At 51.7% G+C, this 25,092-nt stretch overlaps 1 protein-coding gene across 19 annotated transcripts in view; it reads right to left on the minus strand.

The window, feature by feature from the left end:
- Positions 1-206: 206 nt before the first annotated feature.
- LOC122380778 (putative epidermal cell surface receptor) overlaps positions 207-25,092 on the minus strand; it is a 61,643-nt gene continuing 36,757 nt past the window's right edge. Inside the window, exons 7-27 of one of the 19 annotated variants that reach the window (XM_043364225.1) lie at positions 24,529-24,993; positions 23,689-23,928; positions 22,610-22,783; positions 22,113-22,249; positions 20,841-20,958; positions 20,128-20,272; positions 19,129-19,652; positions 18,260-18,376; positions 15,367-17,484; positions 13,582-14,121; positions 12,151-12,684; positions 11,181-11,234; positions 10,695-10,833; positions 10,220-10,419; positions 9,677-9,840; positions 9,042-9,210; positions 8,284-8,503; positions 7,884-8,005; positions 7,351-7,544; positions 6,384-6,461; positions 207-1,324 (exon numbers count right to left, since the gene is read on the minus strand). In XM_043364225.1, coding sequence (XP_043220160.1) covers positions 6,414-6,461; positions 7,351-7,544; positions 7,884-8,005; positions 8,284-8,503; positions 9,042-9,210; positions 9,677-9,840; positions 10,220-10,419; positions 10,695-10,833; positions 11,181-11,234; positions 12,151-12,684; positions 13,582-14,121; positions 15,367-17,484; positions 18,260-18,376; positions 19,129-19,652; positions 20,128-20,272; positions 20,841-20,958; positions 22,113-22,249; positions 22,610-22,783; positions 23,689-23,928; positions 24,529-24,993 — 6,422 coding nt within the window. In that variant the 3' untranslated portion in view covers positions 207-1,324; positions 6,384-6,413. Of the gene's footprint in view, positions 1,325-6,379; positions 6,474-7,350; positions 7,545-7,883; positions 8,006-8,283; positions 8,504-9,041; positions 9,211-9,676; positions 9,841-10,219; positions 10,420-10,694; positions 10,834-11,180; positions 11,235-12,150; positions 12,685-13,581; positions 14,122-15,366; positions 17,485-18,259; positions 18,377-19,128; positions 19,653-20,127; positions 20,273-20,840; positions 20,959-22,112; positions 22,250-22,609; positions 22,784-23,688; positions 23,929-24,528; positions 24,994-25,092 lie in introns of all 19 variants that reach the window. The other 18 variants (XM_043364226.1, XM_043364222.1, XM_043364223.1 and 15 more) reach the window with 18 other exon arrangements.

The following is a 25,092-nucleotide window of genomic DNA, read 5'->3' on the forward strand; positions in this document are numbered from 1 at the left end:
ATGCATCATAATAGCTCAAATTTGCTTTTCAGTGGAACCATAAGTCTAACTAGTGTTCGTTATTCAACATCAAACTCATATTGGAAAATGCACAAAATTGCTAAAAGTAAATTTAAAAAGAAACCACACTGCTCAAGGAAGTAGCAAAAAAATCTGCCAACTGTAATAAACATGCCTATCTGTAAGAATCTTGAAACATGCCAAGCTATGGTTCTTAACAGTTTTATTTTGGACGGCTTCACAGAACAAGATCAGGTTAAACGATTCAAAAAAGAACATACAAAAAGCAGTTATGTATGCACAATCATATGAAGTTAAAAAGCAAGAAGACATTTATCGCACATTGTGATGCTCATTAACAGGATCGTGGAGCTAAGAGCAATCAGCAACTCACAAAAAGTGTAAAATGATAATGCAGGTGTTAAAGTACGCACACACCGAATATCATCACATCTCAAACTAGTACTGTATAACAAAATACACAAGACATGTGCTCCGCCTACAAATAGGCTAAAAAGCGGCAATCGCCCCTAACTGACACGATTGGTCACATCTGATGATCTACAACGATACACCCCGTTCTCCCGTTCAGGAAATATGCCCGCTACACAATAACCTAGGCGCGTGGAAATGACTGGTCCGATACGAGGGCTCCGCGGAGACAGGCGTCGGCAGTGAGCCGGCCGGCACGGCGTGTTAATGCATCTTAGATACAAAAATAGCATCCCATCGGCCGGCCACGCCCGCCAATGGCTACAACAGGGAACGGTTTGCGCTGCGCACGGACACTAGCGTGCAGAGACGCACCGTCGGCCCCACGCGGCCCGCGCGCACTACTGAGGTACGGGAATCCCGGCCGGCCCCTCCGACCACTGACGTCTCAACGTCAGCTGACGTGACGTCACCGCCGGCGCTACTGACGCTGTCCGAGCCGCCGCGAGATATCACCCGGTCCGTCCGGCTCTTCGGTCCCTCGAGAATCGGCTCCGTTTGGCACTGAACACCCCGACACGCGCGCACCACACGCACACTCACTCACACGCTCACTCAAACAGAGCGTCCCATTCCGGAGCTGGTCCGAGGCGGCTGGCGGTCACGAGGCGCCCGTTCGTCCCGCACCGGCCGCTCTCTCCCCGGCGCACGCACACGCACATCCCACTCTCTCACACGCACTGCGCCCGTGTCTCATGGCGCGCGGCACGCGTGCTCCGCGCACGAGCGCCGTGCCGTGCTCTCACGACTGGTCCGGGGCGCACGTGCACGCGCTCGGCCACTACGCGAAACGATCGTTCCCGTTCGAGCCGTTCAGGTCCAGATCGGCGCTCTGGAACAGAGGGGGCGGTGTCGGTACTGGAACAGGTGTGAGCGGAGGCACGGAGCGACCCAAGAGCATCCTCACCCTTATCCAGCTCCTAACGGTTCTGACTGATGGCAACGGGAATAATTCTGCCCACTTGAATACGGTATTCGGGTATAAATTGGGCATACACGTAATGTAGATTGAGAGTATTTTGCAAGTGATTCGCAGGGGAGCATGCCCTTTAATATTGCTTTTATTGAAGGAACAGGGTAGATACACTAATGAGCTATACCTACAGTCAAATAATGACTTACGAACAATCACCACGTAAAACAATAGCTGAGCTCCGTTACGCAATGCCCGATTATGCAACGATAGACACATAAAATGAACTACTGTATAGCATTAACTATATAGCTCGACACTTGGACAGCAATGCAAAACCATCGCGGCCAGACCCAAATGTATACCTGCGAGTCAGGGTATATTCTGCGATCCATGCTCACAACAGACGGGGAAATGAAATAGAGGCAGGAGAGTTTAGGCTGCAGTGCATAGTGCACTACGAGGATAAATACTCGTCTACTCGATCGCAGCCAGAGAAAAGCAATTATAGTACAGGATACGATAAAGTAAGCAAAATAAAAAAGACCAAAGAAAAGGAAAAAGAATGAAGGATTCAGCTAGTGACAACTGACAACGCTTAACTGTAATGAGAGAAGTCATTAGTTAGAAGAACGAAGAGAGAGAAAAAGAGAAAGAGAGAAAGAGGAGAGAAAGAGAGAGAAAGAGAGAAAGAGAAAGAGAGAGAGAGAGAGAGAGAGAGAGAGAGAGAGAGAGAGAGAGAGAGAGAGAGAGAGAGAGAGAAAGAGAGAGAGAGATGGATAAAAGAAAAGAAAAACAAAGAGACAGTGTAGAGAATGGGGAGGAAGGGGCACAGAAAGTGAACGAATGGAAAGCGAAAGGAGTGAACTAAGGCGGCAGTACAAAACAAAACAGACAAATCATCCATCATTCTTTGCCGGTCATGCATGCCCAGAGTCATCTTATCGCCTTTCCCATTCACTCCTCTCTCCCCTCAGCTTTGCTCTCCGTGGGCCGGGGCGGGTTCAGACTTCAGACACCACTCCACTGCGGAGCGGTCAGTCGGTAGCCGGCGGGGGTCGGTGGCCGGGAGGACGGGGTCACAGGTCGAGAACGGGCCGTAACACCCTAACGGTGAGAGGATCACGCGTCACGACAGGGCCGTGACGCGGCCAGCTACCGTGACGCGGTGGCGGCGCGCGGGGCGCGTGCTCGTCCGCGCGCCGCCGGCCATGCGCGGGAGATCCGCTGGGCATCGGCGGCCATCTCCTCAGAACGGACATGCAGGGGAAGCGGGCGGAGTGGCCGTGACGAGTAATTCAGTTGTTCGTCGGGCTTTTTCATTTATCTGAGTTATCGGCATATTGTAGGTTGTTTCAGACTAATAGAGCATCGATGACAATGCGGCGCCTCATAAACCTAACTACCTGGAAACACTCGGCATAATTTGCCAGGATATCGCTGCCTGCCCGATATATGTAAGGGGGAGAATTGGACATGATGTGTGAACATGAGAGAGTGATTGTTAACTTAGAAATAAGAAGACATAAAATATGAATAGATAACAAAATGAAGTAACAAATAAGATAAGTGGATTAGCGCTTACCGATCAACATCAAAATAATGCGTTTTTGGCCAACCAAAAACATAGCTACTCAAGTAAATCGGGACATAGGGTGTAAAAATCAGTACTTTCTACACCACCGCATATTTCTTTTTGACTTCATGTTAGGCATATTGCATTTTGGACAAAACAGTCGTCGAAACCTTAACCCTATTCCTGGCGGGCTCCGCCGGGACAAGAAACTGGCGGGGGGGGGGCCGATTCGGCCCCCCCCTGAGATCTCGAGAACGAAGCAAGATAGCGACAAGCGGTAAACGGCATCGGATACGCACGGCCAAGATCTACAATTTTTACTAAGGTCATTTTCAGGTCAGGTCAAAGATGACGTCACAGGGGTCGAAAAAGTCAAAATGGCGGCGCTAGATATGGAGAGAGTTTTTCTCGAATAACTTTCGAATTAGTCAAGATAGGAACAAACTAAGGGCATCATCGTGATCCTCTCGTCAATCCGCATCGAATGATATATATATGTTGACCTCGAAAGGTCAAGGTCAAAGGTTGACCTCAGGTCACGTGACCTCGAGGTCATCATGTATATCATTCGATGCGTCTTGACGAGCTGAACACAATGAGACCATCCACGCGTCTGTATCTTGTTCCTGTACGGAGTTATTGGCCAAAAACCTTTGGTGACCTTTGATGACGTCACATGACCTCACAGCTGCCCAACAGCAAAACAGACCTCAAGGTAGTGAAGGTTGATCGTATAGGAAGTCATGTATGGTATATGGGGCCATTCCGACCCGTTTTAGTGGTAAAAACAGGGAGTTGATTTTTCCCCCATTGACTTATAATGGGGAGGTCGCGAAATTGACCTGACCTTAGGTCACCGATATCAAAATTCCGAGATATACAAATTGCACATACTGGTACCCTAACTAAACCCTGAAGAGAAGAAATTGATCGGTCAAAAACTCTAGCTCTGGCGTGATTGCAAACTTTTCTGAGGTAGGGTCACCAAACTAGAGGTCTGCACCGGCCGGCTGCAGCCGCGGCTGGCTGCAGCCCCACGGCTGTGGGCCGGGGCGGCTGCAAATATCTCCAAGAACACGGCTACGGCTGTGGCCACGGCTGTGAGATTTCAAGCTCAATCTTAAGTACTCAAATATAAAATTTTAAATCCTTAATCTTACATTCTGATAAGCAGTCTAGCCTGTAAAAATCATGCAAAGGATGCCCAGCAACATTGAAAGTGGTGAAGCCTTTGAAAACCTGTAATAGTTTTACCATTTGCTGTAGGGGAGTTTGCTTTCTGGTACAGAATACTAATTATAGGTACCAATTGTTCCTTCATCATTAAGAGCTTGACAGTTTCAGAAAATGCAACATGTTGCATTGTCACATTCCTCTCAAATCAATCTCACCTGGTCATTAGGAGAGCACCTTACAGCTATTGAAGACGAGCGTTCAATAATTCTTTCAGGTAATAGAAAAAGAAATCACGCCTAGATGAAGGCAGGTAAAGGCTTCATAAAATATTATCTAAAATAACTCTCAGATGTATTTCTGGATTTTCGGCAAGTCCAATTACATAATATAAAACTGGCGCTTTATGTTCTAACTGGTGTGTGTGTGACCGCTAACAGAAAATGCTCATGAACGAAGCCAATGGAATTAGAATATAAGTGAGCATGAACCTTACTTACTTCACATGATGGTGAAAACCCTGAACACGTAATTCACATGACTGTGAAAACCCTGAACACAATATTTATTACGCGAGCTGTTGACTTTACTAATAAAATGACGTCTTCTTCTGAAAATGTAAAAATTTGATGTTCAGTCTTTGTTTGAGAGCAAGTTTTTCAATTGTATAGCATAATTATTTATGAATAATAATTTTTATGGCTGTTTTTAGTGACACAAAACAATTTTTCGCCACTTTTTTGCTATTGACGTCATTAAAAACTCAAGTAAAATTTTTGATTGAAAGAAGCAATTGTGGCTCGCACGTCCTTAGGGATTTGAGCGAAGATCATTATTTGGAAAAATCAAAATATATGAACGTTTTCCTTTCTTGGATGCTCACTAGTGTTTTGATGATGCCTTGCATATCAAATTAGTTTGAGACTTGCTCAGAAGGCTGCTTCAAGCCTGGCATATCACACCCCAGAAAATATGCAAGGTAAGAAAGAAGCAAGAGTTTTGACAAGACAATCACTGTTTGACAGTCCATCAACTTCAGTTACATTTTCCATACCTAACATTGATAATGAAAAGCATCAGGGTCTGTTGTTCTGTCCCACAACCATGCTTCAGGATTTGGCATTATATATCTACACTGCTAGTGCTTCTTTCTGGTTCGTTGTTTGTTTTCTGTTGATGTAGGTAGTAGGTACCACCTACCTACCCATCTTTCTTAACCCCTTGCAGGGACTTGTGTAGGCATGCGATGCGCATCAGGCTTCAGGCCTTCGGCCTAAAGCCAGATACACAACCACTTAACCTATGATGCTTCATGAGCTTGAGAATCTACAGCCCATTGCAATGTGCTTTTGGCTATAGGTATATTTCAACTAAAAACAACTTATTATATACTATTTGGTTGCATTTCATTGAAAGTATCCACGGCCGGCTGACGGCTGGCTGCCCACAGTTTGCCACGGCTGTGGGCGGCTGTGGCTGTGGAGCCACGGCTGTGGGGCGGCTAGGCTGTGGAAAATTGCAGCCGTGCAGAACTCTACACCAAACCGCCTCTGGTGACCTGACCTGAGGTCAGATCAACTCAAAAATTTCAGACATGTTGCGTAGAAGCCTTTTAGGAAAAGTCAGAAAATTTGAGCTTCCTAGCTCAACGCGTTTGGGAGAAATAACCAAAAAACCTCAGGGGGGGGCTCCTGAGGCCCCCCCCCCGCCAGGAATAGGGTTAACAAGTAATAAGAGGTAAAGTAATGTTAATTGATCGCCTCTTATAAGAGGCGATCAATTATAATGATAATTATATCAATTACAATTATAATTATAATGATAATTATCATCTAGACGAGAGAATGCTTCAACTTTTATATGCGCTTACCAAGTAAAATGCAACCTATTTCAAAATAAAAAAACCGTTTATCCACCGCAATCAGTAGGATGACAGACGTGCATACCACCAGAACACACGATGCAGGACAGACACAAAGACAAAGTCGTGCGCAAGAGCATGCAGCCGGTCCGAAGAGAAGACTTGCATGCTTGTATGCCAGGAAAGAGCACCTCGCTGTTCCATCTGAAACCGACCTGGACGGACCACGAAAAATGCTATGCTATGATATGCTATGCTATGCTAAGCCACTGACGAAGACCGGACAACAGACAGACAGCCAGACAGACAAAGCGACAAAAGCCGAGCGAGACAGGCAAGAGAGGCGAGCGCGGGCTCCTCGAACCTACTGCGATGACCGGTAGATGTCAGGTACGTCGCTACAGGTCGCTAGTCTCTCGGCGAATCGCCTCGAAAGAGTTGGACGGCTGCGACCCAGGCTAGAGTTAGACAAAGGTTACAGCTGAGTTTTCGGCTGAGTTAGACAGAGTTCACACACCGCCGACTCACGGGATAGACCGGCAGATGGGAAGGAGACATCCATAGAAGGAAGACACTACGGTACCCGGCACACACCAACAATGCGACAGTGGAACTGAACGTGCATGCAACACGACAAACGTGATACCCAGTGCGGTGATCCGTCTAAAAAAATAAACTCAGCAAAACTATCAATCAAAGCCACCAGCCGAAAAGGTCTGTTTGAGATGTTAATTCCTTTGGCTGCGATTTGCAGATTCAACTTAAAATTAGGTGCACTGAGGCTGAATGTTATTGCTTCGAGAAATAAACACATTTTGTAATTTTTAACCCCCTTCATCCTTCGCTGTTCCATCATGGCGCCGCTTTAGCAAGCGGCGCCATGATTTAAGTGCGTAGCACTTTTGCGCCAATTGCATACTTTATTTGTTATATTCATCTGTTTGTTATTGAATAAATGGTCTCTCTCTCTCTCTCTCTCTCCTTCCTGTAAAGAACAAAAGAGCAGGGCAGGAGCCATAACTCGAATTAGGTATATGTGCTTCACCTCTACGATATTGTTTAGATTTATCTCAAGGCCGATTTACTAATAGCTGACTGCTAAAGCCACTTTGGTGCTTGCCAAAGACCTTTCCTATGATATAGAGTAGCCTTTGCGCATAACAGTCATATGCAGCAATTTTTACTTCGTATCCTCTTATTTCGATCATAGATCGAAATGATCATAGACTTCCATCCGATATAACAAAACCAAATCAAACACCACACACAAACAATTCACCTGAAACACCAACAGCACAGCAGCCACCCTCCCCCTGCCTCAGATCCGGCGCCCACCTTAAACGCCGGGTTCTCGTAGCTGGGCCCGTTCTTCCTCGCGGGCGTGATGGGCGCCTTGGCGTGGCTGGACTTTCTGACGAGGCACACGGCGCAGATAATGGCCAGCAGGATGGCCAGCGCGGCGATAATGGCTGCCACCACCATCCCGCTGTAGTAGCTGGCTGCACCGGCCAGCTGCGTCTGGTCCCGCTCTGAGGGACGGGCGGGGTCGTCAGGGTAGAGGGAGAAGTGGGAGGGTCGATGATGAACTCAGAAACAAGAGTGATTGCTTTCCAAATTGTAGTCACGAGTGAGATTACAAATCAATTATTGGATGCGATGTTTGTCGTGTAGACTCTTATGTAGCTACGACTTACTTATCGTTTACCATGGCATTAGGTAGGTAGAGGAAAATTTGTCTTACTGTGTGGCGGTACACCGACACGTTTGCTCTTATCTCGTGTGCTACCGTTTCTTTTTCTATCAATTTTATTAGCTCAATCCAGTATGTAATAAATATTCGGTTACCAGAATGTAAGCACTAGACTCACCGTTTTCATCTCCCTTGATCTCCTCGGCCTTTCCGATCTCGCCCGGCTTTGTGACAAACTCCTGTACCTCCGAGACCCGCTTCTTGCCGTTCTTTAGGTATGCCTCCAGCCACACTTGGTACCTGCGGCGGGAGCGGAACGAACCGGTGAGTACAGTCTACAGAGGCACGATTCAGCGGGTGACGACCAGGGATTCGGGTTCTGAAAAAACGTCCCACATTGCCGAAATGCAGGTAACACCGTTAACAAGAAATGTTTCAACCAAGTTTTCTAAGGATCGATGCAGTTCCCTTCGGGAACTCGATGCATATACTTCGTTTGCTCAGCTACCCACAAAAGGTGCTGCTACCTCAATGCCTACTCAAAATTATACACCAGCTGTGAAGCGATGAATACTCACTTGCTGCTGGGTTTGAGTCCCTTGAGCAGCAGCGACGGCTGGTCGGAGGTCTTGGCCAGCTTGAAGGTGTGCTTCTCCTCGCGCTCCTTCTCGTAGATGTAGACGATGCGGTAGACGTTGACGTACTTGTACTGCGGGTCCGGGATGCCGGACCACTCGACTCGCACGGAGCTCGGCTTCACCTCGGCCAGTGTCAGAGTCAGGTTGAAGTCGTACGGGTCTGTCGGCACAGGGGTGAATGAGGGCGCAATAGGGTCAATAGGGCGCAGCGACCAGCGAGGACCGGTTCAATAGCGGCAGTATATCTGGCGGCATGTTTTGACAGTCGTCCTTTTCATTGCCATTACGACTCACAAATTCCTTGCGCCACATACATTACAAACGTTACATTACGAATTACAAACATAGCAACTAAAAGGTTTTTACAACAACATAGAACTCAGGCGATTTGTGATGCATATTCAATGTGAATCAGCGTTTTGATGGCACATGATTAAAATTTGGCTGTCGTTTAGGAGGCTATCTTAGGTCACACCGATAATATCCATCCCAATCTGTGACCGGCCATACAAGAGTCGATTATCTGTGATGCTAAGTCAAAGTGATTAAGCGGTTCGATGACACCTGTGAATGACATTTTACTGTCATTTAGGAGTCTTTTATAGTGCTTCTGTGTATTTAACCGTATTCCAGGCGGCTGCATGTCCTATTTAAGCCACACCGGTGAGCTATAGCCCACTCAGTGACCGTCCACTGACCGACGACGGGCAGAGTGCGGATGCGCAGCGGCCGCTCCGACACCAGCTCGGTGTTCTTGTCCTGGAAGGGCATCAGCACGATGTCGACCTCGTAGCCGGTGCCGGGCTTCAGCTCGGTCAGCTCGTACTGCGTCAGCTCCCGGTGGATGAACGGCGTCATCGTCCACACCTGAGGGGGGGGGGGGAGGGAGAGTCGTCATGGTCAATACATTGAAGGATGGCAGGGGTGATTGAGCGGTTCGATGACACATGTGAATGAAATTTGGCTGTCGTTTAGGAGGCTATTATAGTGCTTTCTGTGTATTTAACCGTATTCCAGGCGGCTGCATGGGCAATGGTTCACACCGGGGATCGAGAGGACAGAAAGAAGTCATGGACAGAAAGGAGGGCCGAAACGACCCACACCTGGGGATGGAGGGGTCATGGTTTCTGCCTGGAGAGACTGAAGAGATGTTCATTGTTCAAATTAGCGTTGCATATAGTGAGCAAGCAGAAATTCGACCCAGAGATTGACCTGAACATCGAACCCTGGCATCGTGACTGACTCTACATATCACACCCTAGCCCTTGGCACTGTGGGTGACCTACGGACCAGCCCCTGGCCTTCTAACATAAATCTAACATAGCACACTGACCTGTGCGTCGACGTCGACATCCCTGTAGCGCAGCTGGATGCCGTCAATGTACTTGAGCTCTGTCTCGTTGAGTCGCCTCCAGCCGATCTTGGCCCAGGTGGTGTTTATGTCCGTGGCCACCAGAGCGGCGTCCAGCGCCACCTTGGGCGGCAGCGTGGTGCCCGCTGCGAGACGGCAGGGGAGTGGGTTAGTGCAGGCGGAGTTATCTTGTTTGGAAGACAGGAGATATTTGTTTGGACATGGAGGTGGCACAGGGCGTTATCTTGACCTCTTATTCCCGATAACCACCAGTCATGAATATCTGTTAGCAACGGGGTCTCCAGTCATTTTGTCTTGTTAAATGATGCAGAAAAACGGCAAACAGTGCCATATACACGGAATCTGTATATATGTACCATATGTACCATATGTATACGGAATCTACACTTCCTCGACGGAAAAATGAGTTACCCACGATTACTGCACAAATCTCCGTGAAACAAAAACTTCCCTATCAGCGGTTTCTCTCCCTCGCCCTTACACCCAGCCGACCTCATTACTCACGTGAAGGCAGTGGCAGCGTGCGGACCTCGTGGAGGCCTCCCTGCAGGTCGGTAGTGCCCTCGTCAAAGGTCACCCTGGCCTGGAGCAGGTACTCTGTGTCGGGCGCCAGGTCTCCCAGGGTCCAGCTGTACTCGGAGGCGGTCAGACGGCCGGTGGGAGTGACGAACATGCGCCGGTCCCAGCTGGACAGGTTACCCTCGCTGACGGATAGATGGGTGGCCGGTTAGCGGGTTTCGGAAGCGGGGTCGGTGGCAGCTGGCAGGGGTGAAAGGCGGGGTTTAGGTGTAATAGAACGGGTCTCAGATGATAGAATGATCGGATAAAAGGTCCGTTCATTGATCAAAACGCTGATATTCGTATTACCAGAGATCAGGCTCGTAGGCCGTAGCATGACAAGTATGAACTGACTTCGCACATCCATCCAGAGCATCAAGGGCCTAGAAACTTCCTCATCCACTCTCTATGCCTCAATTACCTGTCAAACAGTCCAGTGTTGTCCGTGTAGAGCACCTCGGCTTTTCCGGCCAGTCCGACAAACTGAGGTGGCAGGGTAAAGTTGATGTGGATGGAGCTGGGGTCGGCAGCATCCACCACCACGTTCTCCAGCATCAGAACTGTGAATGGGAGGGAGGGAGGTCAGGGTCGGCTGCATCCATCAACACAGTCTCCAGCATCAGTACCGTGAGGGGGGGGGGGGGGGTCAGCAGCGGTCTGGGTCGGCACTCCACTGGAGGGTGGAAAGAGAGGGGCTCTATAGCGCGCGGATTGCATGAGGGTGTAAGCTAGTTCGACGAAAGCCTCATCAAATAGGTAGGTAACATGAGTCGGAGAAGTGCGTTCATTTCATCTGATATCGAAATACCCAGGAATTTAACATCGAACACATCATTACTCGAACGTTTATTGCTCCCGCCCAACTGCTGACCAACCGTTCAGCCGCTGCACAGCCTCTGTGACTCACCAGTGGGCAGTGTGGGTTCCGGTTCCGCCGTGGTTGTAGTGGTTACCGGAGGTTCTGTAAACGCCACAGACATAGGTTATTCGTACAGAAAGCTCAATCTGAGACAGTCTCAGGATGGCTGACAATTATCTTCAGTGAAAGTGCTATATAGTACATACATTAGACACTGAGTGATACAGTACGGAACATCAAAACCTGCAGTTTAGTGGGAGTGGTAGACGGTAGTCGTCTATTTTGAAATGTACAACAAAAATGATACAAATGTCCGACAAAAACGAAACATGACAGGCTCCAACATTGAGAAAAGGTTCAAAAGGGTTTATCAATAAGTAATGATTGATATACAGCGTTACTCGTTATTTCGACAATTTTTAATCTGGTTATATTTGCATTCTCATCGTTATCGCTGAGGACAAATTTGGCAGCATTTAGTTATCTTTGAAAGATACTATGAAACAACTATTGCAGCTTTTGATCTGCACAATACATATGTAGCGGAATGCACCTCGCCAAAATCTCAGCCGCTCAGACAGCATGCCGCCGTCATGCACCTCTACAAGCAGAGCTCGATGCATGGCCAGATACGCTACAACGCAGACCTGGAGCGGCCACCGTCTATTCTACATCTTGTCTGCAGGCAGGTCCCTGTCCGCCAGAGCTCTCTGAGAAACCATAACCGTCCGTATAGCTCTGCAGCTAGGGCGCATCTCTGTCCTGTGCACTGACGCAATTGAGGATTTGGGAACACCGGATCCCGGCGTTCCTGATGAATGGGCGGTTCATACTGAGAATGTACAATGTACAGACACCGAGTGTTTTAGCGTACCGTCACCAGGCGGCAGCACCATCACCGATCAGCTGAGCGGGAGCGCCGGCGGCCCGAACACCGCGCGAAGGTATACTCGTAAGTGTTTAAGGAGCGGGGGTTAGTCGCACCGCGGGCGCCTCTCTGCGTTTAACGGATACCTACCTTTACGTCGACTGACGGGGAAGTTCGGAGAGGAGGATACCGAGGCCAGGAGCTCCTTAATGAGCGTTTCGTCGTCGAGGTCGGCGCCGAAGGGCGGCTGCTGCGTGGTCCGCTCCGGGCTGGTGGGGAAATGGATCGGTCGCGCCGGTCGCGTTGGACGGCTGGTGATCGGCGGCCGGGGTCGGAACGGCTGGTCGGGGAAGTGTATCGGTCCGGAGGGACGCGCTGGCCTCGGCCGCTCCGTGGTCGGCGCCTCAGTCTGCGGTACGTCCGTCTCCGGCTCAGTGGCGTCCGGCGGCGGGGTCGCAGCGGTGCTCCCGCCTGATTGTTTCGCTGCTTCATCGTCCACAGGTTTGGGCTGCGACCCCAGAGGCCGCACGGTGACAGCGGCTATCAGAGGCGGTTCCTCGACCTCCGGACGCTCCGTAGTGGTCACTTGGACGGCGTCCTGCTCAGGAGTCGAGCCGAGTACGCCCGTGTTGGGCGTGATCTCGCCGGCGGTGGCGGCGGTGGTGACGTCAGAGAGGATGCCCTCTGGCGACGTGGGCAGACGATGCGAACGGTCACCCACCGACCAGGAAGGATCGAAGGCATAGGTGAACACGCCCGGAGGCGCACCGTCCGGGGTCTCTAGGTCAACCACAGTCACGTTACGGGGCGCATGCGCGTTAGGTCCGTCTGAAAGGAGACAGGGTGAGAGCGCAGTGAGACGTGCAGGCGAGCCAGTGGAGCGTGCGGTGAGAGGGGTCAAAGCTCGGGTCAGGCAGGTCAAAACAAGCGTAACAAAGTCAGTTTAAGAACGGGTTCCGTGCAACGAAACGTCGAAGTAATGGGAGCTTGTCGTGGTCGTTCCGTGGTGCTGACATGCAGAAAATGCGTCGGTCAAATTTGGATAAATATCGAAAAAAAGTCCTCTTTTTCATATTGTCCGACACAAGACGGTCGTAACTCTCAAGTCAGTGAGAAAAACCCGTGACACTGTTGGAATGAACGAATTTGGCACATGCCACTGAAACGTGCAAACAGTATTTTTAAAAATCCAGTGACCGTACTCGTGTAGAGCTCATGCGGTGCAAAGGTGGGTGATGGAAGTTTCAGCATTCTCGATCATGCGGTGCAGTCGTCTACAGTCGTGATGCGTATGATCGAACTAGGATAGAATGGCACACGGAGCAAATCAGACCTTTTTGATCATCCATGCAAATGTCAATACATACAACGACCATTTATGGCCCAAATAACCTCTGCAATCTGCATATTTATAGGTGTTCCCGAAAAGTTACTTCTAGATGACACAGCACTCAAAGAAAACAAGTGAGAGCACAGACTACTCGCTCTAGCGTTACAACCATCCACCCAGACACGGACAACACACAGACCCCGACCCAGCACTCCATGCACCCCGCCCCTCCGCCTTCCCTGGGTACTCACCTATCTTTGCACACTGCCAGAACTGGCAGCAGCCGTTCGGTCCGGTGACCAGCTCCGTCTGCTCGGGAGGACAGGGCAGACCGGCGGGCGGCGCGTCGGGCACCGCCGGGCAGTCCGGCTGGCAGTTGACCTCTCCGAACTCGCAGTAGCAGCGCTGGTGGCAGCCCGTCAGGTTCTGCGGGATCTCGTACTGGTTGCGGAACTTCTGTCCCTGGTAGATGCAGTGACCGTCGTCCTTACAGACGGCCTCTCCGCAGCAGTCGGGCGGCTGGCGGCTCGGGTCGCGCGGCACCTCCCACTCCAGACAGTCGGGGTTGAGCAGATCCAGGCCGAACCTTACCGGGCAGCGGATCGGTGCGCACATCTTACCAGCCTGGCCACAGATACAGAACTGGCGGCAGCCGTCGTGAAACTCGTCGCCGACCTTGTACAGCTTTCCGTCGTGGAGACAGCCCTCGGGGCGCAGCGTGGTCACCTCTGGAGCCGGTGTGGACTCCAGCGCCGCGGCGGCAGCCACCGGCACCGTCTCACCGAGAAAATCTGAAACGGCCCGGAGAGCGGGATCAGAGGCGTAAGGAGCGGAGGTCTGACGGGGCAGACAGACGGCTTGGCATTATTTTTAATTGATGCGACTAGTGAGCGACCCAGAGGCTATGTTAAGAAAAGTGATATTGGCAAGACATCGATATGTTAGCACAAATATGAGATACGGCTGTATTCAACCCTCTATATGCAAACCCAGCATTGTAAGCATATATTCAATTGATTAAGACCTTTGCAGATTTCAGTACAAAATCAAATATCCACACTTCACCAAACTTAAGAACAGGTGTTACTTGGTTAGACAACTTGACAAGCGAGTTACGGAATAACGTTAATCAATGGAAATAAAGCCAAACAATAGAAGTGAAGCGTTGATTATGAACACACGGTTAAAACGTTACAGCGAACGCAGAATATTCACACACCATCGTTACTATAAAGCTAACAGTAGAAAATGTACACAGATGGTTGTTTTATAAACAGCGCCCACACCACCATAGCACCTCTGACGACTAAAACAGCTCTGCGCCCATCGCCAAGTATGTACACAGTGTTGGTCAGTACAGGAGTCAGACAACAGTCCCTCTCACACCGAGTTCACGCCTGTTATCCCGATCTCGCGATTTCGCTAGTATGTCTGACACCGAGAGTTTCTGCAGCGAATCTATGTCCAAGCTCAACTATCTATTGAGAAAATAGATATGTAACGTATGTGGTAAGCGCTGGTGGAGGTTCGATCGAAAAGTCTTCAACTGGGCCCTAACACGCATTGTTTTTTACTTTGAAAGGACGGCTTACCGAGATTACAGCAACAACAAATAAACGCGACAAATGTGAGGGGCTGGAAGATTGCGGAAAGGCAAGGCAAATTAAAAACGCACTATAAATTATAAGGGTGGAACATTAGAACGGGAGGTGAATTAGATTGTCTGAAAGAAAGAAGAAGCGTTATAAAGACGTCAAGCTAGCCATAGCCTACAGCCACCATCACCTTGTAGATTAGATCACCTGAATAATACGCACACCCACATCATGCTACCTTCACCTGCATATTATCGCCGCCACCGTTACCAGCTCCAAGTTCAGACTCCCACCAGCGGCTTCACCGAATACCGATAGCTGCTCTGCCCAGCTCCTCGCGTTAGCTCCTCGCGTTAGCTCCGCCGCCGCTGTTAGAACGCCCGCCGCCGGGCCGTTAGCTCCTGGAGGCCTGTCTCCGCGCCTCGCCACTCGCTGTGTTACCTGATCCTCGCTCCGTCGCTGATCGCTCCTCTTCCATCCCCAGACCGGCGGCGAACAGCGCTGGGCTCAGACCGGTGAGCTGGATCTCAGGCTCCTCCTCCTCCGCCGAAATCCTCGCCTGCCCGCGCCGCGCCTCCACGCCTCCGAAGGGAGATGTGTCGCGCGCGGGCGCCTCCGAGGGCAGCGGCTGCACGTCAGCAGCCACCGTGGCCGAGGTCTGCACGGTCATCACGCGGATCAGGGTGGGGATCTTCTTCACGGCCACGATACCGACGGAGGGAGCCAGGCCGCCGGGCCGCGGCGCCTCGGTGGGCTCGGCAGGTCGCGCGGTGCTCGAGGGCTCCTCGCCAGGGATGGGGGCGAATGTGATGAGACCTGTGATGCGCCGAGTGGTGGGCACGGTGCGCGGAGTGGTGCTGGTGACGGCGGCACGGGTGGTGATGGTGCTGCTGACCGGCTGCACTGGTGATTCCGTCGTTTGGTCAGTGATTTGATCGGTGGTGGTTTCGGAACCCGGAGGGCCGGAGGCTGCTCCGTCCAGAGCTATCTCCTCCGGTGGCTCAGTTGAGTTCAACGTCCAGGCGTCACTCTCACTCAACAACTCGTCTTTGAACTCCTCCCTAACAACATCCAATCCTTCACTGCTGACTGACGACTCGGTCGAAACAGCCGGCGCCTCTGTCACAGCCTCCTCAGACCCTTCTGGCACCGGAGCCTCTATGGTCGTGCTTTCCACGGCACCCCCGCTTTCAGACAAGCTCTCCACTTCCTCTCCCGCTCGGGACTTGGTCTCCTCAATCATTGTCGGCTCGGTCGGACCAATGGTCGCGCCGTCCATGGTCACAGTTGTGGTCTCCATGGAGGAACCTGTCGCCAGCAGATCATACGACTCAGTAGCTATGACCTCAGGGGGCTCCGTCTCTCCACTCCTCTCCGTGGTCGACTGGACCGGTATGTCCATTTCCTTAGCCTTTTCCGTAGCGATTTCGTCCTCCATTGCCTCCACAATAGCGTTGTTGAGAGCCTTCACCTCCTCCTCGTCCAGTCCTCCGCTGAGGCCGGTGAGATTGATCTCGATCACGTTGGAGATATCGGTGGTGGAAGGGGTCTCCTGTGCTGCCGTGGTGGTTTCTGGCGAGGAGGTGGTGGTTCGCTCTCCCGCGGCGCCGGCTGCTGTGGGAGGTTTGGATGGCACCTGGGACACCAGCGTGCTGGCAAAGGTGGAGGTCTCAGCAGGGCCGGTGGTGACCCCATCCCGTGATATCTCGGTCTGAGTCGGCTCTGCCGTAGTTGCCTCAGTGGTTGAAGGTGGTGAATCAATTGTGTTTGTAGCAGAGTCCGCATCCTCCACAGCCTTCGTGCTGACTTTCTCACTTGATTTCGTTTTAGCCGCTCCAGCGGCGGGTGCACTAGCCACGTTTATTTCGTTCAGTTCATCCTCAGCGGTCACGCTCGAGCTGGATGCTTCAGTCGTGCTAGCCTCAGACTGCGTGAGGTTCTCCTCCTCCCCAGCCATCGCCTCAGAACTGGCCTTCTTCATCTCTGCCATCACAATCATCGGATCTTTCTCGGTCGTTTCGGTCGTCCCCTTCGTTGCCGTCGCCATTGTCGTCGCTTCTCCAACGTCCGCCTCGCTCTCACCCTTGCTCTTTTGCTCTTCTCTCAACATGATCGGCGCGGCCAGATGCGTGATCTCCTCCTTCACCTCCTTCTGGCAGCTCTTCACCCAGCAGCACGCATCTTTCGTGTCCTCTACCAAGATACAGCCGGGATCCTCGGGTATCGTCACCTCGGGGCAGCGCGGCAGACAGAACAGCTCACCACCCGGGAAGCAGACGCAGCGCTCCTCACAGCCGCGGAAGAACACCTCGCCAGCGGCGCGGGTGTCGTTCCCGTCGGCACACGAGTCCCCGACCGGCAACGCCGGTGTGGAAGGCGCTGTGGTAGAGCTTGTTGGAGGCGATGTTGATGTAGTTGTAGAAAGTGTTGTTGAAGATGGAGACTCGTTTGTAGGAGTTGAAGTACTTGACGTGGAGGGAGAAGCCGTCGTCGAGGGTGCAGAAGCCGAAGTGGACTCAGGCGCAGGCTGTGCGGGCAGTGCAGGCGGCGCGGGCGGTGCTGCAACATGAGAGAGGCATGCAGAGATGGGCCATGCCGCGACAGAGCCGCGCACACCAGTTCAGTGAGCACAGGGTCAGACAGTGGGTGGACGGTCAGCCGTGCCGGGGCCGGTTATAGGTCAGGGCGCGGGTCATGCTGCCGAGACTACCGTCCGTCCGCCATGCGATCAGAGCGGCACACAGAGAGAGAGGGGGTGAGTGGAGAGAGGGGCACCGAGGGGTCGTGCTGGAGCTGTTACGGAGGGGACGGGAGATACGCCGGCTACCGGGGTAAAGAAACATGGACAGTGTCAAGGACATGCTGGCTCAGTTGATTGATATGTAAGCTTTAAGCAATGTTCATTGTTCGCCCACATGCTCGATTTCCTGATCGACCTACATACGATTTTGCAAATAAGTATACTCGATTGTTGATGGGAACAACAACGATAATTGAGTTCCCCGTAACTCACTGCATTAAGGTCATCGAGAAGCGAATAACGTCGAAATATTTTGTAGAAAATACTGGCACTGCGAATATGTTAGATAAACATCAAATTACTAAAACTGAACATCAAGTTTAATAGATCAAGCACAACCGGTTGGAGTCACGAAAACTTCAGCTAGTCCACTCGGAACATTCAGTCTTGCATGCCCGTGCGATGGGTGAAGCCAAAGATGCACTGGGTGCCACCGTGCTTTCGGGTGCAGTTGGGTGCGGGCGGGTGCCATTAGGGGTCAGATTAGTTGGCCGTGACCTCGGACAGGTCAGGACGGTGCCGGCGGGCATTTACCACAGCCGATTTCGTCGCTCTCATCGCGGCAGTCGAACAGGAAGTCACAGCGCTGCGAGGCGGGAATACAGGAGCCGTCTCGGCAGCGGAAACCCGGGTCAAACGAGCCGCACCGGCCTAGGGGGCGCACATAAACGGTCAGGGAGGGACCAGAGACTCCCGCAGCCTGATCGGTACATAGACGGTCAAGGAGAGACCAGAGTCCCTAGACGGCAGAAATGAGATGACGGGGGGGGGGGGCTGGGATATACATAGCTTGAATAGCGGAAACTGCTGGGTGTAAGGAGGGCTATTTCGCTTTGGAATACTTTCTATCAGGATTGGTGATGTAGCTGTTGCAGGATGGAGCTTCTTCAGGGCGGAGCACTACGATATATCAGGGACCGGGACACGAGCGGCACAGAGAGCACGCTCCACCAATAAATACTCTGTTCAGATGTGGGCTACATTTCGAATGTAATGTTCTGTCAAAAGTACATGCCGGACAAAAGAGGACAGAAGACAAGGGAGACAATGGGAGGTTCTCGACGAATAGAATAGAGACTAGAAGAGACAGTTCTAAATGTGATACTGCGTATGCAATTGCACCACTCACCCATAGCTAGGAAATGTCAAGAATTGACCTTTAACTACTAAATACCGAAAAGCTCGAAAACAAAATGCTGAATGAAATGGAAGAAGGCGAAAAACAACAAAAATGGCTGCTGCAGATTGACACCCCCAACCATATTGAAAAAATGTAAATCCACCAAGTGAGCACAAACCAAAATGAGAAGCCACGGCAATGGTTTCTCTGACCCTCTAACTCGACTTCCTCCGCCTTCCCCAACATTCCCTTCCCTTTCTCACACAGCAGTGCCCCAACCTACCTTCCGTGGTGGTCTCCGCCTCTGTGGGCGGCGGTAGGGTGGCATCCGTCGGCACTACGTCCCCTCCGCGCACCACGGCACTCGTCTCGCCGGCGTAGCTGACGCGGACGCGCGCCTGCCGCGGCCTCTGCAGGCCCTCCACCTTCATGACCAGCGTGTCCAGGGACTCGACGGAGAACTCGTCGACCCCCACCTCGGCGGCCTGCCAGCGGCTCGAGTCGTCGTACCGCCACTCCACAATCAGTGGCTGGGTGTTGGCGGAGAGGATACTGTCCAGCACTGCGTCGGAGATGAGCAGTTTCAGCTCCGAGCTGTCGGCGGTTAGAGGACGCAGCTCGGTGATCCGCAGAGGAGTGGCCTTCTCTCGGCGGCCGGCGCCGAGCCGCGGCTGCACTCCGGCCAGGATCTCGGCAGACTCGGTGGTGGTTTCGGCGGGGGTACAGACGGTGATGGTACAGCACGGGTCGGACGGGTCCGGCCGGGTGGTGCACGAGGCGCCCTCCAGTGGCTCCTGAGGCGCGCACCTGTCGAGAAAGGGGATAAGGTTAGGTAAGATACCAGTGTAGGGTTCGATGGGCAGCTACATGGCAATGAAGCAATGCCGGCGAATTGCAGCGTTTGATCGTGGGCATGTGATGACTAGCAGAGGGCTTTGCTGTGTGCGCCGATAAAGGTCATACCATGAGTTACACCAGCCAGACGCTTTATCGAGATCAACATCGCCCCGGCTCGTGGATAAGCCACGACACAAAACGTATAAAAACGAGCGAAACCACTGAGCAGGCTGCACCATTTTCCGCACTGAAACAATGCCAGGAGATCCCGATGTACTGAGTCAGAACCGGTAGCGACATTACGCACCGTTTCCTCCGACCCACGCAATGTGTATAATCTAGAACACCGCGTTCCCTGACGTCTGCAGCACCCGTTTCTGGACAACTACGCCCTTTAACGTCATGGCATGCATAGCAAGCGTCCCAGACTCGGGACAATCCGTACCTGGACTTGCAGAAGAGCTCGCCACCCTCCTGACAAAGGCAGGTGTCGCAGCCGCGCTCAAATGTGCTGTTGACGGAGTATTGTTGGCCGTCGGCTTCACAGGCCAGCGCAGAAGAGGGCACAGTGGTGGCAGCTATCGCAGATTCTGAAAACGATTCGTCGTGTCAGATTGACTAGAGTTGACCTGAGCTGTCAAGTTCACGCTAATTTGTATCTGGGAAAGACGGGAATAATGTAACAATGGGCAATTGACGTGAGGTATAAATCTGAGGTATTTGGGCTATTCGGCAAGAGCCGTGTCATGAGGAAACACCACATCTTAACCCAAACGAGTCATGCGAGGTATTCGGAATATTTTGTAAAATCCATTTACGTGTAGTTAACTAAGTGGAGCGTGCAGACGCAAGAAGTAATTCAGGTTGAATTCCCTGAAGATGTCGGATGATCTATTGTAATGTAGAGCATCACAAGGATCAGAGCATATCTACACGAATGAGATGCTATGCAAGAATTAACAACAAGGTCGAAAAATTCCAGAGAAATGCGCTACAAAGCTGCATGATTTGGAGTTTCCGAAAAGTTCCACATCCGCTTAATTAAAATTACAACTAAAATCACAACTAGTACGTACTACAACGAATATACAGAGTTGTAACAAGGGTTGCTTTTATCTCAGTGGTGCCATTGGTGACGGTGGTGCCGGCCTGACTCACCAGTAGTGGTGTCCGTGTCACAGACAGTCTTCTTGCAGCAGCTGTCAGCAGGGTCGGTCATCACGCGGCAGCCGGCAGACAGACTCGCCTCGGGGTCCGGCTCACTGGCACACCGCGCCTGCCGGCGGACGAGGGAAATGTGTCACAATTAGAAGCGTGAAGTGACATACGCAGTGCACGTATGTACAATATTTACATGTATATAGTCTAATGTCAGTTTAGTTTAAAGACGTATCGGCAAGTGAGTTCCGAACACGCTGCGTCACAGGAAGACTGCCATTAGACAGTTAATAAGATGGAAGCTACGGTGTGTGGTGTAAATGACACACATGCTCACATGATACGATAAAAGATCGTAAGATAACCAACACACGCCGACATCTTGATGAATGGGGTAGCGCTTACAGCAGCAATACTCCAAACGGATCTTCACACATCATCACCCGGCGTCATCCATGATCACACACCGTCACACGGCGTCACAGAGCGTGACACGAGCGGGCGGTCCGCGGTCACGGCTCATTCCCCTCGGGAAAGATACCGTGTCGGGACCGGTTCGGCGGGTCCCGACTCCCGGACCCCCCCCCCCCCCCCCCCTCCTGGGGAGTGGACCGACCCAGTGCCAGCAGGGAGCGGCAATAGAGCATCACGACCGCGACCGGTGACGTCATATCAAACGTGTGATGACGTCACGCACGGTTGGCGTAACGTGAGGTCAGTGACCGGGGGCGGACGGGCTAGGAGGGTTTGTCCATCGTCGCCAGCACGACCCACAGATAAGCCGGTGACAAGCTCACGTTTACAGCAAGGATGGACGGAGCGGCGTGATGTTACTTTGACCAGAGACTAAGACGTCTAAACTTGACAGTTTCGTCAACAAATGAAATCTGAGATGGTATCATCAAGGTCGGCACTCGGTATCTTTTGGACAAAGTCGCAAATCGTTACGAGAGTGAAGATATCATCATTCCCTAGAAAACACAGTGACATCATGCTGACAGAAAGAATGGTTATCTCGCTGTAAAAAAAAAAAACAGCTAGGAGTATCCACGATCATCACCTCATATCTAATAATAAATACAAATCTAGCTTCATTCATTTTCAGAGTGACTGCAGGATTTTACCACCAAATCCCGAACCGAGATTCATGCAGCTCACACAATTTCGAGGACAGCTACAAAGTTACATCAGCTAGGAATAAACTGATTGCCACTAACACAGTAATAGTGTGACATGTACTTTGCAACATCACATCTATCCATGTTTCCTCACCTTGCACTCGACCTCCTCGTCGCTGTTGCACATGCAGCGGAACTCACAGCCGTCGAAAAACTCGTCCCCGGGTCGGTACGTGGCGTTACCGTACGTACAACCCGTCTGCGGCACCGCCGCCGGCGTCGACTTTGTCCCTGTAACGGAGCGGAGACGTAGGTGAAATGTGAGACGAAGGTGTCGTCACACTGATACAAAGTTACGGCAGGTGAAGCTGACATTGGTCGATGAAACAGATAAGCATGAAGGAGATTGTGTGATTATTCCTCTCTCTCTCTCTCTCTCTCTCTCTCTCTCTTCAAAATGTTTTTCATAGACAGTTTTCTTATCGATACACTTTTTTGGTTCAGCCAGTGAGCGGCAAAACCACAGATATAGGTACCTGCATCAAGTCCCAATCTGCAGTATCAAAGCCCCCAAGTTTCTTTCTCTGTGAGCCTCCCAATGCCATTCCCATCGGTCATCAGAACCTTTCCCTCCCAGACCAGAAGGCTCACCAGGTCTGCACGCCTTGAAGCCGGCCTTCTTCTCCTCCCTGAAGCCGGGCGGGCACACGCACATGGCCACAGCGGTGACGTCACCGGCCGTGACGTCACTGACCTCCTTGGTCATCACCTCGCATACGTAGTTTTCGTCGCAGAGCACCGAGTCGCACGGGTCCGAGCCGTCAGCTGGCGGGGCGCAGAGCAGAGGTCAGGTAGGGGTAAGGTGACAGGGGTAGTGTGTGGGGGTGGGACAAGACAATGTGGAGGTGGGACAGGGGAGGTTTGGGGAGTGGGATGAGATAGGTAGAGGAACAGGGGTGATGTGTGGGTGTGGTGGAAGAGGGGAAGGAGGGCGGTGGGCAGTAAATGGGTGATACGGAATATATAAGGGTTCTGGAGGTAGGACAGGACGGCTTAGTGTGGCAGACAAGGGTTGACGAGCAGACAGAGAGCATCAAACAGGATCAGAGCGGGTATACTTTGGTCAGGGCCCACCACAGGCAAGGCGAACCAAACAAGGACAAAGGACAAGTACTTGAAGTGAGTCACAGGAAAACAACACGAGATTAAAAAGCGAAAACAAAAGCATGGTTTAGCGGTCGTTGAGTTAGGACGACTACACGAAAGCCTACCTGATAGAGAGACAGGCGAGGGATTAAAGAAACCGGGTAGCTCACACATCTATGTAGAAGATAATCAAGTACATGAGCACTTACCTTGGGGACGTGCAACCATGCAACATTGAACCGCACCACGAAACACTGAAAATGCCGAGTTTTGTAACAGCTCAGCTGCAAGCGGCTTAATTGTGAAAGTAATAAGGCGTTAGGCAGTGTATCAGTTTGCACAATGCTAGTTGCAAGAACGGAGTCACGATACCGCACGGGTTGACCTTCTCTCCACGTAACTGAATTAAATTGAAAGCATAGCCACTCATTTCTTTAGAGAGGAGAAAAGTAGGTATTGTCATATTCAAGGCTGCGTCCAACCACAACAGTTTTTGACATTCCAATCCCAAAGCCACGCAGATCTCATTCCATCAATCCACACCGTTCACAGTGGACCACCCATCCACATTCCACCAGACCCACCTTCCACCACGGCGTCCACATCCTGAGCCTCGGAGCTGCACGCCACGATGACACAGCACTCGTCCATCTTCTTCTCGAAGCAGAGCGGGTCGTCTTTGAAGGCGCCCTGACGGAACATGGGCCGCTGGCAGCGCGGCACGCAGCGTACCTTGCCGCGCAGCTCACAGAAGCAGGTCTCCTCACACTCGCGGTAAAACTGACCTCCGACTGGGTAGGTGCTGTTGCCGTAGACACAGCCGTCTGTGCGTGAGAGAGAAGGGGAGGTGAAGGTGAGAATGGGAAGTGAGCGGTGCGGGAGACGGAAACAGATGGCGAATGATATAGACCTGTGGATGAGACAAAATAAGCTGTATATGATGTTGTCTTCAATGTGTTGAAAAATAATAAGATGCCTAGCCAATAGGTAGCCAGTCTGTGAGATAAATTTATGAGTCAGCTTCATCTTAACTTCATGCGCCCAGAATTTAGCAAGATTTATAAATAAGACAAACAATGGAAAATGTTGTCACAGCTGTTGCGATAATCACACGGTGCAGCTCGCTCGTGAAGGTAAGACATGTCAGGTAAACAATGCCTGAACATGACAAAAACGAGGATCGAGAACAAGTCTGGACGAAAATCCGACTCGGTACTATCTGCAGATCAGTTCGCGTGGGAACTAATCCACGCCTGGCTTTGAAATCGGCCGTTAAAACCCAGCCTTCGGCAACATTTTGGTCACACGGAGATGACCCGATCGTGACCATTCTCCTGCACAAACTCACGAGCTGTGCAGACGGTTGCCCCCCCCCCCCCCGCGCCCCCCCCCCACGTACTCTCCCCTGCTCCCCGTACACTCACCATCTGTGACAAACCGGATGGTCTCCGTGGTATCCCCGAGAGTATCCTGATCGCGGCTATCATAGATCGCCACTCTCGCCTCGTACTCTGTACGTGGCACCAAGTCACCAATCTTCATCAGCGGCACACTCTGACCCGGCTGTGGCGGCAGCTCCTGCCTGCGCCACTCTCCGCCGCCCGTGCGCCGGTACTGCGCCACGTAGCCGCGCGCGTACGCCGGCGGCTTGAAGTCGTCCCAGGCCAGTGTGGCCGAGTTGTAGGACTTGGTAGTGACGATCAGCGTCGGTTTGGGCTGCTGGTCGGCGGCCGTGAGGGCGGCAGGAGCGCCCGGGTCGCTGCTCTCGGCACCGACGGCCGACTCAGTGGTTGTCGTTGTGGTTGTTGTTGTAGTTGTTGTTGTAGTTGTAGGCTCCGGAGTTGTCACCTTTGAAGTGATGGACTCCAATAGATCGTCTACAATCCGACCTGGAAAGATGTGAGAGCCGATGCGTCAATACTGGAATACGGTCGACATAAAAGGTCCCCTGCCGGTCTCATTGTCTGACAGGAAAACTGTGGGGGTCG

This window comes from Amphibalanus amphitrite, unplaced genomic scaffold, assembly GCF_019059575.1.
Source record: "Amphibalanus amphitrite isolate SeventyFive unplaced genomic scaffold, NRLGWU_Aamphi_draft 000106F_arrow, whole genome shotgun sequence".
NCBI classification, from domain to species: Eukaryota; Metazoa; Arthropoda; class Thecostraca; order Balanomorpha; family Balanidae; genus Amphibalanus; species Amphibalanus amphitrite.